The sequence below is a fragment of the Phaseolus vulgaris genome, chromosome 4 (genome assembly GCF_000499845.2).
Source record: "Phaseolus vulgaris cultivar G19833 chromosome 4, P. vulgaris v2.0, whole genome shotgun sequence".
Classification (NCBI taxonomy): domain Eukaryota; kingdom Viridiplantae; phylum Streptophyta; class Magnoliopsida; order Fabales; family Fabaceae; genus Phaseolus; species Phaseolus vulgaris.
In genome coordinates, this window is record NC_023756.2 from 8775853 (window position 1) to 8788047 (window position 12195).

At 34.6% G+C, this 12195-nt stretch overlaps 1 protein-coding gene across 4 annotated transcripts; it reads left to right on the forward strand.

The window, feature by feature from the left end:
* Positions 1-496: 496 nt before the first annotated feature.
* On the forward strand, positions 497-11924 carry LOC137837183 (uncharacterized). Of its 4 annotated transcripts, none has more exons than XM_068646075.1 (8): positions 497-1514; positions 3754-4050; positions 9449-9574; positions 10336-10416; positions 10875-10934; positions 11007-11082; positions 11233-11289; positions 11462-11924. In XM_068646075.1, the coding sequence occupies exons 1-5, from the start codon at positions 692-694 to the stop codon at positions 10901-10903; spliced, it is 1356 nt and encodes a 451-aa protein (XP_068502176.1). In that variant the 5' UTR covers positions 497-691; the 3' UTR covers positions 10904-10934; positions 11007-11082; positions 11233-11289; positions 11462-11924. The 4 variants fall into 4 exon arrangements, with proteins under 4 accessions (XP_068502176.1, XP_068502177.1, XP_068502178.1 ...); XM_068646076.1 differs by having other exon boundaries at positions 500-1514; positions 11229-11289; positions 11451-11924; XM_068646077.1 differs by having other exon boundaries at positions 500-1514; positions 11229-11289.
* Positions 11925-12195: the final 271 nt, after the last annotated feature.

The window sequence follows — 12195 nt, forward strand, 5'->3', positions numbered from 1 at the left end:
GCATTTCGGATAAAAATTTATGGAATTCAAAAATGTATTCCAGATATTCAAATCCAAATAACAAATTTTGGAAGTAATTTTTATTTACACCCTTTTTCATTTTAAGGTTATTTTTGTCATTTTGGAGGGGCACTTAAGTTTAGGTTGGAATTGATATAATATAATTATCAAAACTTTTATTTAATAGAATGTATTTGAGACCGTGGATTTAATACCTAAATTTTCTACAAACTCATTCATTTAAGAATTTGAGTTGGAAGTCTTCTTAATGTTAAATTACTTATAACGTGTATTTAATCTCTCCTACTTCTCTCCTTGACTAATATAAGATAATAAAGAAATTAAATTATTAGGTATTAAAAGATTAAATTAGATTTTTGAAAAAGATAGGTAAATTTTTCTATTCTTATCGGAGAGTCATGTCTTGATTAAAGATAAAATATTTTTAAAACTAACAATAAAATTTACTTATATTTTAGTGCTTATGAAAGAGAAAGGAGATTGAGATATTGAAGTCTAAGTGGTGTAACCTTTTCATCCTTTTTCATTCTCCAGATACCAAATATTCCTCTCCTTCTCTTCCATCACATACTTCTTCCAACTCCCCACCTAACACAACATCATATTCCAAATCAAAAACAACCAAAGTAAGTGAGTGAGTAAAGATTGAGGAATCTCTCTCTCTTTTGTAATGGTTGTTGTCCAAGGTTTCAAAGTCCCACTCCCACACCCTTCCTCCCTCACCTCCTCTCACCACCCCCACACCTCCATCCTCTTTGAACCATCTTCCCTCTCTCTTGCCCTTACCCACACTGATTCCTCCCTTTCTCTATACCCTTCATTCTCACCCCTTTCCCCTTCCCCATCTCCACCCCATACCCAAACCCTAAACATCCCCTCCCCCTCCTCCTCCTCCACCTTCCTCCTCCTCCAACAGCACCCTTCCGCCGCCCCAGCCGTCATCTTTCTCGTCTCCTCCCCCTACCGCTCCCGCATCCTCCTCCGCCTCTATCGCCTCCGCGACCCCTCCTCCTTTGAACGCGTCACCCGTGTTCTCTGTTTGCATAAAGACCTTTGCTTTCAGCCGGGGCTCGGTGTTATCCTCGACGCCAAGCACGGCGCCGCCGTCAGACTCGCTGCCTCCGTCAACTACTTTGCGCTCCACGCTCTCTCCTCCAACAAGGTATGGGTTTTCGCCGTCAAGGACGATGGTGGCGGCGGCAACGACGATGGCAGTGGCAGTGGTGGGGTGAGATTGATGAGGTGCGCGGTGATTGAGTGTGCAAGGCCGGTTTTTTCTTTGAGTGTTGCATTTGGGTTTCTGATTCTCGGGGAGGAGAATGGGGTTAGGGTTTTTGGTCTTAGGAGGCTCGTGAAAGGAAAAAGCGGGAACAAGAGGGTTGGGAATTCGAAGCAGCTGAGGAATGGGGTTGGTGTTCGAGGAGGGGGTTTGGAGGTGGCGAACTGCAATGGTGATTTGGAAGGGAAGATGGAAAGACATGGAGTTGCTGCTGGTACGTGAATGAGTAAACTTTTTTTGTAAAGTAGTGTTAGGGTGTTTTGATTTTTGAATTTAAGTGGAATGTGCTTACACTGCTGACTAACACTGGATTGTCATGTATGATAAGAAGGTTGACATGTGTAATAGTTACTTTAAAAATTGAACTTAGGGCTAACAGTTTGATTTCTAGGGTGGTTTTGGATTTATCATGTGTGATAAGGCGGTTGAATTTTGTAGTTGTTAAATTTAAAAATCGTATTTAGGGTTAACAGTGCGATTAAACGGTGGTCTGAATGTAATTAGAAGGCACACTGTCATTAGAACATGGATTGTCATATTGATAAGATTGTTGGCTTTTCTGATGATTGTTTTAAACGTCATATATAGGGTGGTTTGTAGTTGCTTTGGTTGACATTTACACAGACAATGCATGGAAATTAGTAACTTAGTTTTCAGCAGAATTTGGGGAGCGAATGCTGTTTTTATTGGTTTTAACATCCGAATTTGGTCTTTTGGCTTTTGACTTAACGATGTGTTTTGATGACAATTAGGTTTGTACATTAGTATAACTTGTAAGGATACTTCAGCAGAGACTACTAGTGTGTAGGAAATTCAATCATCATTATTCAGTGTCTTAATCCTCAAGGAATCAGCAAAATTCTGTCTTTGCATTCTGTTGTCTGTTATTTGTTGTATATCAGCTTCAGTGGCCGCAGTACTCAATGTCCTTCCTAACAAGCATCTTGAAACATCTGAATTTGATACAATTTCCAATTCTCTGGATCATTGAGTTTTATTCATTTAGTTTTAGAATAGTGAATGGCATACTGTTTGTTTATGAAAGATACAAGAGTAGTCAATGGTGGCATATAGTGCCACTCAGACTGTGGCAGTATAATGCTTATCGCCTGCTATAGGGAATTCATAGTGCTGTGTGGATCGCAGCCAAAATTGCTGCCAAGTTCCCGAGGATAGTACTACCAATTAGCTGTGGAAACCTTATTCTGCCCCCTTTTTTCCTTTAATCAGTAAGCCATTTTTAGGGTTGCCATAGTGATGTCACATATTTTCTCCTTCAGAATCATGAGTTTTGAATTACAAAATATTTACTTTCACTAAAACCCAGTATCCCATCTCTCTCAACTCAATTATCAGCCGCCATTTATACTGTCACTTCCTCAGCTGGTTTCTGACCATGCTTTATCCGGCCTAGAATGGCCCTTTTCCAGCCATCGTCAACACTTCAGTTTGTGCCCCCTGTTGTTTCTCTGATAGCCTCTGTTCACACTTTGCCGGCTTGTTCTGTCCTTTAACTTTTGTGTCTTCCTCTTCCCGGTTCGCGGAGCTTGTGGTTGGCTTTATCAGAAACCCTATAAAAAAACACCCTTTTCTGACAACTTTGTAATAAATGGGGAAAAATATTTTATACTCTATTCAAACTCAAAACAGTTCTACTTATAAAATTTCTTCTGTGAGAGTTACATTTGTCTGAAACCCACTGTAAAATGAGTTCAATTGGTTTAAACTTAAACTGGGTTTCCTGTGGTTACCCATTTTTTTAATGGATTGATTGTTGATAGTTCCTTCACTTGCACTGGACTAATTCTCTTTCACCAGCTTGAGATCATTTAGGTTAAGCATAAATTGATAGTAATTTACTGCTGACTCCAATACAGTTTTAGAACTTAACAAATACCTAGTTGGAATGTGGTATTTGCTAAACCATGGGATCTGAAGGGTATTGATTTCTGTTATTTTACCTTCTCGGTCATTTTCAAGCAGTGATTAATTCAAAATAGTGATTGATACTACTAGCCTATTTGTAGTACAACATGGTGTTTTTGGCCTGCTTTCAAATTTCAGTTGCTTTAGCCAAATATCTACCCTGGTCAAATGTAACAAATTGTGTTTCTATATTTAACTTCTGCTAACAATTTGTAGATATTCCTCGCTGACCAGGATATGGGTGCGATACGAGATGCCATCCTTTGTTTAATCTCAAGATGTTTTAATGGTAAATAATTAAATATTAAGAACATATCTTTAACAGCAAGCTGTATTTTGAATTTCTTGTGATAACAATGGAATCTCTATCTAGAAGACTGGCAATATACTTTCATTATCTCCCTATATTTTCTTACAGTGTAGATCTGTAGAGATCACATGATCTGATTACTTGATTTTATGCATAATTTTTAATTGGTTCCAACTTTTCCCAGTACATTACCTAATCTATGTTTTTCTTCTCTCAGTTAAGCAGACACATGTTAAATCAAAACTCGACGACAGGGATGGAGGTTCATGTTTTGTGGTGTTGAAGGGAAATGAGGTTAATACAAATTCTGTGACAAAGGTATCCATGTCTATAAAGGCTATTTCCATTCAGGCTGTATCCCAGAGGATGTTTCTGATCTTGGATTCTCATGGAGATTTACATTTGCTATCCCTGTCAAATTCTGGCGTAGGAGTAGATATCACTGGTAATGTTAGGCCACTGCCTCGTACAATGAAAGTGAAAAGTATATCTGTTCTTCCAGATCTATCTGCTAGTAAGTGTCACTTTCCTTATTTTATATTTTATTTTTCAAAATTCAATTTGTGGTTGTTTTCTTAGTGAAATATTTTATGTTGGTGCTGGCAAAAGCTGCTAAACATATGTTGATGATCATTTCTGTGATATTAGCTCCTAATTAGCTTGTTGATTGACTGTAATTTCATTCTAAAGATTGGATCGGTGTGTACACCTAAAGGACAAAATTTCCCAATCATCCTTTTTCATCTATAAATATAAGGCAGACAGTGGGGGTTTGGAAAGAAGACTGAATACTTAGTTCTCTTTTCTATCTATGATTTTTGGGCCAGTTTGTTTAAACATAAGTGTTTTTGAAATAAGTAATTTAAAAAAAATCATTTATTTAAGAAGCAGATAGGATTTTTTTTATTTAAGTTGAAAACTGTTTATTTTAAAAATAATCAGACTAGACAAACACAAAGAAGACCGAAGTCTGCTTATTTTATTGAATAAGCACTGATTTAAAACAAAATACGCACAAACAAGCTGGTCCTCAATCATATGTGACATTGGGAGACTTACTTTTGCAAACTGAAGTGAGACATTCTTTCTTTCTCTATACATTTTGATTTTGTTTCTTTAGATATGTTGGAGATTCTAAATCGACTAAAAATATAGCCAAATTGTAGTATAGAAGTGGGTACGTAAACCGCACTTTACAAACCGGTTTTGTAAGATTGTGTTAGATTTAAATTTACTTTCTAAGATTGTATTAAAGCCTATCCTGGCACTGTTTGTTGGACCTATTCTTCTAGTCATTATCAGCTATAGGACTACCTATAAATATCTAGTCTTACACTAGAGATGTCCAGTCCTTATGAAAGATTGTGTGTTGGAGATCCCACATCAACTAGAGTTATGAACAAATTACAGTATAAGTGAGTGCAAATTTTGCCTTAAAAGTTAATTTTATAAGTTTAAGTTATGCCTAAATTTACTTTATAAGAAGATATATCCATCTTGAGAAAATTTACATTATATTTACAGACTTTTTGAGTTAGGTAGATAGATAGAAAGGAAGATGTCACTATATGATATGTCCAAACTTGTTGAAAGTACTCAAACTACAAGGAGTATGGAATAAGTTTGAACTACATGTAAACATGGTTATCAAACTCGTGATTTAACTCGTTCAAGTTTATGTTCCCACTCACCTTGGGCGAGTTGACTCGGAAGCAAACTCATTTTTGGAGCAAACTTGGTAGACTTGCTCTGAACTCGGTGAACTCAATGAACTTGCGAGTCTGCAACCTAGTTGGCAAGTCGAGAGGGTTTTTTCTTTAAACCCAAAACGACCTCGTTTTTTAACTCAACCAAGCAAAGTCACCCATTTGCTTGTGATAGGGTTTGTGTTTGTGTTCGTTGTGGTTGTTGGTTGCTGTTGTGTTGTCATTGTTCGTTGCTTTCGTGGTCGTGGTGGTGTTGGTGGTTTCGTTCTCTCTGTGATTGCGTTCTCTTTGTTCATGGTTGTGTTGTCTTTGCTCGTCATCTCTGTTTCGACCGTTTGCAACCGTCACTGAGTGGTGGTGCATCGTGTCTGAGGTCTTTGTTCGCCATGGTCATGCTTTGCAAAAATTTTTCTACTATGTTGTGCTGTTGTCATATGGTAATATTTAAAGATGTTTGGTCTAGACAGAACGCACCAATGCATCATCATCTGTGTTTGCTTGGCCGTATACTACATGATTCATTTGTTGCAAAGATTTTTTTTTTAATTGAAAATGATTGGGGTAGGCAGTGGCAAACTTGTAGAGATTTAGAAAAAAAAATTCAATTGAATTCTGTTTTTATTTCAAAAGGTTCCCTTTTTCAAATTCATGTTTTTTTAAGGAAATGTTTGGAAGTGGATCAAATTAAACTAGGGGCAATCCAAGTGCACCCTCATCTATTAAAAGTAGAAGTAAAAATGCTCAAGGAAATAGGCTAGATATTGGATGAAAGCAATAAGAGATCCAACTCTAGATGTCCTTGATCTTGATAACATAACTTTTGATGCCAATGTGGATGCACAATTTTCATCTGGGAAAGTTTGATGGTAATCATCATTGTGATGAAGATGATGGAGAGGATTATGTCATTAGAGGATTGGACATAGAAACTTGACATTTGTCCATTTCTAGTTATTTAATTTCCATGACTTTAACAACTTATGTTTTGTAGGAAATTATTTATTTGGAGTACTTTGAACTTATATAATCCTCATTTACTACTAAATTTAGTTATTTTAGTATTGTGGACTTATTTGTTTTAACTATTTTAATTAATTATATTATTGAAATACTTTTTTCATATGAAGTAAACTCTTACGAGTTTACATAGCTCCCACAAGTTTACATAGACACTCAAGTTTGATAACCTTGCATGTAAACATAAAGTCACATTGTTGTGTTTTGCTTGATTGCCTATATTTACATAAATTAAGATTGGGGAGATGCTTAACATAAAGATCTGACCTTAATTGGGAAACCCTTCAATCCATATGACACCCTTATTCACACTCAACTTGCTGTGGTTCAGACTTGAGATGGGATGAAGCACATGCATACCACCTTTTCAAATATATTGATTGAAATAGGGGTATTTAATAATGATTCGGTAAAAGAAATGTTCCTTTTCATTTTGATGTAAAAATCCATTAACTAAAATAAATTGTTTAGAGAGTTGAATTTATTTGTTTCTTTTATTTATTTTGTGTTTGCAGTCTTGAAGAATAATCAAATTAAACAATAATAAGCCCTATTGGGCTAATACCTTACTTGAGATAAATAAAAGAGACAATATATTATAAAGAGCTGAAATCACCTCTCTTATGTTTTCGTATTTATATTGATAGAATTCTAATATAACGAGTAGAGGGAAGAGAAAAGATCAAAAGATTGAACTAGAGTCCTAGGTACAGAGATAGGTGCAATACATAGCCGTTTTCCAATAAAACTATTCAAAACCTATTCTAACACTCCCCCTCAAGTTGGAGAGTACAAATTCTATGTACCAAGCTTTGAGCAGATAAATTCAATTCGAGATCCTCTTAAAATTTTGTTAACACATGTGCAAATTGATCATTGGATTCAACAAACACAACAAATCTTTCTTCAAACTACAACTTTTCTTAAATAAAATGACAGTCAATTCCACGGGTTTAGTGCTCTCATGGAACACTGGATTGGAAGCATTGTGGAGAACAACTTAGTTACCACGACACATCTTTTGCTGAATCTCACAAAAGTTAAGTTCTTAAAGGAATTGTTTTCACTCATACAAGTTCACAAGTAAGATAACTCATTGCCCTATATATTCAGCTTCAGTAGTTGATCAGACAACTACATTTTGTTTCTTGCTTTTCCAAGAAATAATATTTCATCTAAGAAAAAACACAATATCCTATAGTAGAGTGTCTGTCAGTAGGCGATCCTGCCCAAATAGCATCACAATAGCATACCTTGTCTTGGAGCCTTTTTGAGGTATGTTATGATAAGGATGATAGCATTCCAATGATCAATACAAGGAGCTTGCATATGACTAACAACACCAATTGCAAAAGACAGATCAAGTCTAGTAATAGTAGGATAAATAAGTTTCTCAACTAATCTTCTATATCTTTATGGATCAGAGAAAGATTCACCTTGTTCTATCATTAATTTATGATTTAGGTCTATAGGACTATCCATTGATCTACAATCAATCTTACCTGTCTCTTTTAGGATTTCTAGAGCATATTTCCTTTAAGAGATTACAAGACCTTCTTTTGACTAAGCTACTTTAATACCCAAGTATTAAAGATTTCCAAGATCCTTGGTTTCAAAATGTTTGCACAAGTGTTCCTTTAGCTGTGATATTCTAGTAGCTTCATTCTCTGTAATGATTATATCATCAACATGCACACTATTGGTTGAAAATGGTGAAAATAAAAGAATGTGTATTATGGTGGAACCACACAAAGTACTTGGTTGTTATCACCTATTCACCTATCATAAAGTTTACTTACATTTCAGTATTAGATTTCACGCAACTATTTAGGAAAGTGTAAATGAAGTGGGTAAAAAGAACAAATACTAAAGTAATGATATTTTTTAATTTATTTTTTATCATTATAAAATTTCAAGATTTTGTTATCAATTATAACTTACACTTTTAAAATATAAAATTGATAGATATATATTCAAATAAACTCCTTCTATTTTTTTAATTTTATATCTTTTTACGCCTTAACCGTAGAAAAAAAATTATAGATATGACAAACCATTTCTTTCTTAAGTTAGAGAATTAGAAGGATGTCAGGTTAATTGGTTTATTTTTATTTAACATTTTACTATTGATAAGATATTTTTAGGAAACTATAAAAAATCAATTTATTAGTGTATAATATTCTTAAAGAAATGTTATTTAGATTTTTACATTTTGTATTTTTATATTTTTCTAACTTGTTTGTACTCTGAAAACATGACTATAGAAATATTTAAGCAGTTGTGCTACTTTACAAATGTTATCTTAACGACTTAAGAACAGTAAATCTAACTCAATGTTATAAAACCAAATCTTATAAAAAATTGATTAATAAGATGAGGTTTATGTTCATTTATATATTATGAAATATCTTTATTTCTAGTCAATATAGAATCTAGATTTTTGCTGAAATAATGAAAAGAGATGATATTTGTTTGATGAGTTGAATGCACTTTACTTACACACAAAAGCCCTAACGAAGCAGTGGAAGGATGTGGTTGGGGGTTGTGGTGCGATTTGGTTGAAAGGTTAGGGATGATAAAGGAAGGTATGCATGAGCTTCTGTGTGGTGGAATGGTTGGGTCTTAGCTTTATGATGTGCATGGGTTATCACCAAAACACATTCACAAATCTAAATAAAAGCAATGTTCTCATAACAATTGTCTTTTTTTTTTTAACATCAATTTGTCTCTGTAATTTCTATCTTGGGAATTGCTTTGCTCTTGTTCACTCAAATCTACTTGTTCTTATAATATGTTTTGTAGTTTTTGTTTGAATACAATGGGTATAGGACAAGTTAGTCATTGCTATGCCTTTCTTGTGTCAATGCTTTCTGGTTTCATTTCATGTTCTGGACATATGTCTACCATTGGATTTCCCTAGATAAACAGAAGGGATTTTAAGGTTCACTTATTCCCTGGCTGCTAGTCTACATGTTATGTGCAATACCTTTGGTTGAGATAACAATCACAAAAGAGCGAAGCATTATAAATTTATAATGGACTCTTTCAGTTGCTTCAAAATTTAAGCTTCAGAATGTCAATAGCACTTTGTTATGTTAAAGTTATGGTTTTTCAAATAGTTGTTAGATATAATGCATCAAATATTTTGTATTTTGTTCTCACTGCAGCTAAAAATAATTAATTTTGCAGTGTCTCAGACTATCTGGATATCAGATGGATACCATTCTGTGCACATGTTCACTGCAATGGACATAGAAAATGCTTTAAATGAAGTGGATGGAAATGATTGCAATGAAAAGCTTTTACGTCTCCCAGGTTCACAAACTTACATTTCCATTATTGATTTAGTTATTGAATTAGAAATATGTAAGTTGCTGTAATTTTCTTGTACTATTAGTAGCCAGTACAGATTGAACTAAAATATTTAAGAATATACTTAATCATGTATCTAAAGGTACGATCATTCTCACCAGTATAATCATTTGTGGATTACAGTAACTGATTGTCACTATAAAAATATGTAACTTTATCATCCTCACTCTCCCTGTCATGCCATGCAAAGGACCATAAGAGTAACCAAAACAATTTTACAAACCAAATGTAATCACCACAAACAATGCTAGGTAACATCCCAAACTTGTCAAACTAGAGAGTGAGAGAGAAAATACATCAGATCTTATTAGGAAAAAAACACAGCATAAGGGAGCCATCCATCTATAAGAATGTAGAAGATAAAAGGAATGGAGACTGGACCTAATCCCTGGATGGAGAATTTATTGTGACTGTTTAGTTGAGGTGAGGACAGTTCTGAAAGAGGAGACTATCAGAATCCTAGATTTGAGATAGTGCAGGGATTAAGTGAAAGAGACAATAATAGTGGGATTGATATAAATTAAGCTTAGTGACATAACTCAAGTAATTTGGAAATCATATCAGTCTTCTTTTTAAGAATGTTTGAGCTCACGTAACGAAATCATTGTCTATAATTTTATTTAAGGATTGTAGAATGCCTTGTGTGAGTTTCCCTCTCTTCACTTGTCATGCATAATCTAAGTAACTTTTGCTTTCTGATTCAGTTGTTCGAGTTCTTTTCTCCAGTGAGAAGATTCAAGATATCATTTCTCTATCTGCAAATTCCGTTCTGATTCTTGGACAAGGTAAAATATATTTGCTTTTTGTTTGTATAATTGATTATTTATTAAATTCTATACCAAGGACACTTTTATATCTTCTGCCTCCTTCATTTGACAAACCATAATAATAAAATTAAGAAAAATAAGTACCTCTGGCATCTCACTGTAAAGCCTTTGTGAAATTCTCATATGCATCTTGTAATATTATCAATTTAATTTTTTTTATTTGGGACATGTATATCATATTAGAATTTCAAAACTGCTATGGGCTGTTGTGCATGTGTTTCCTACATTGTTTTCATGGGCCGAAGTTGCTTTCATCTACCCCTTACCAAGACAACAGGATCCCATAATGGTGGAACCATTTCCTTCTATAAATTATTGCATAATAATAGCTTTTTATTTCTCCTCTTGTGAAGTTCCTTGCTTGATATATCCTATCTTCTCCCTATTCACCATGTAAAACTTTCCCTGCTCAACAGGAAGCTTATATGCATATGAAATTTCCTGAAGCTGCTTTGCTGTTTTAATCTTTTTCAGTGGTAAGTATTTGCTTCATTCTTTAAGTTACTGACCTACCTGTTACAAAGTTTGATGTAAGCTTTCTTTTGTAGGAAATCAATATATCTGGCTCCCTTGATGTTTCTAAAGTATACTTGTGTGGTTCATCGATAAATCATATCTCTCATAGTAAGTGTTTTATCAGTTATAACAAATACAATGTTACCCAAGCTATGAGATGTTGCTGAACGTGAAATAATATTTTCCTCTTGATATTTTTCTTCTCCATTACAAATTATTTGAATAACTTGATGGGCATATTCATAATTCTTGAGTCAGGTGCTCTGGCTGCCCACTCCTTATAGCACATCCCTAAGATACTGAAGACCATGAAAGGTATATAAGTTTTGTGCTGCAACTGCAACCCTTTTGGGTTCACACCTGTTCTTAGACTTTACTTTTGTTGTATATATGTGATTGCTAGGGATAATGTATACAGGTTTTTTATTGTTAACCAAGTTATCAATAACATGACCTGACAACGGATGCCTTTTTAGTTATTGTTCAGATTGGCAGCAAGCATCATTGGACTCGTAATATGCAGAGTTATCTATTTCTGGGGCCGTGATTTTCAAGATCTTAAAGTTGCCTGTCCCGCAAAACCTGGCAGCTAACTGCTGGAGTACATACGTCCAACAAAGATGTTGGTTGTTCATCCAACTTGCTTGATGATCATCTTTTGGAGTTGGTTGAAAACATGGTTTTCTGCCAGAGAACTGAGCAAGGTTCGATATAAAAGGCATGATCTTGTTAATTGTGTTTCTCCGTTTGTTGGAATAGTGTTTACTGGATTTCAATTTTCATTCTAGCTACGTCTATGGTTACTACTGTGCAAGTTATTGGAGTTGGAGGCCTGTCTTGTTATTTATGCTGTGTTTACTTTATACCCTGCCATGTTTTGGTGTCTTAACAATTACGGTTTCTTTGATGCTGCTTTACCTTTTAATTACGATGAGTTTATTTGAGTTTGACGCCTGTATGTATTCTTCGGCTGGGGAAAGTATCATTCGTAAAACTTAAAGATGAAAAGAGAGAAGTCCTAACAAAATAGACACTACTGGATTTCCTCCAATTCCAGTTGTTTGATGTGGATGATTGTAATGTTCAGCATAAACTTATCAGGTAGGTTGGAGTTTAAAAAAAATGGTAGTAGAGAAATAAAATGGAAAACTACATTGCTACATTCGGATTGGGTTGTTTCCATGCAAGGTGAAGTACATTTCTAACGTTAAATAAAGGTGT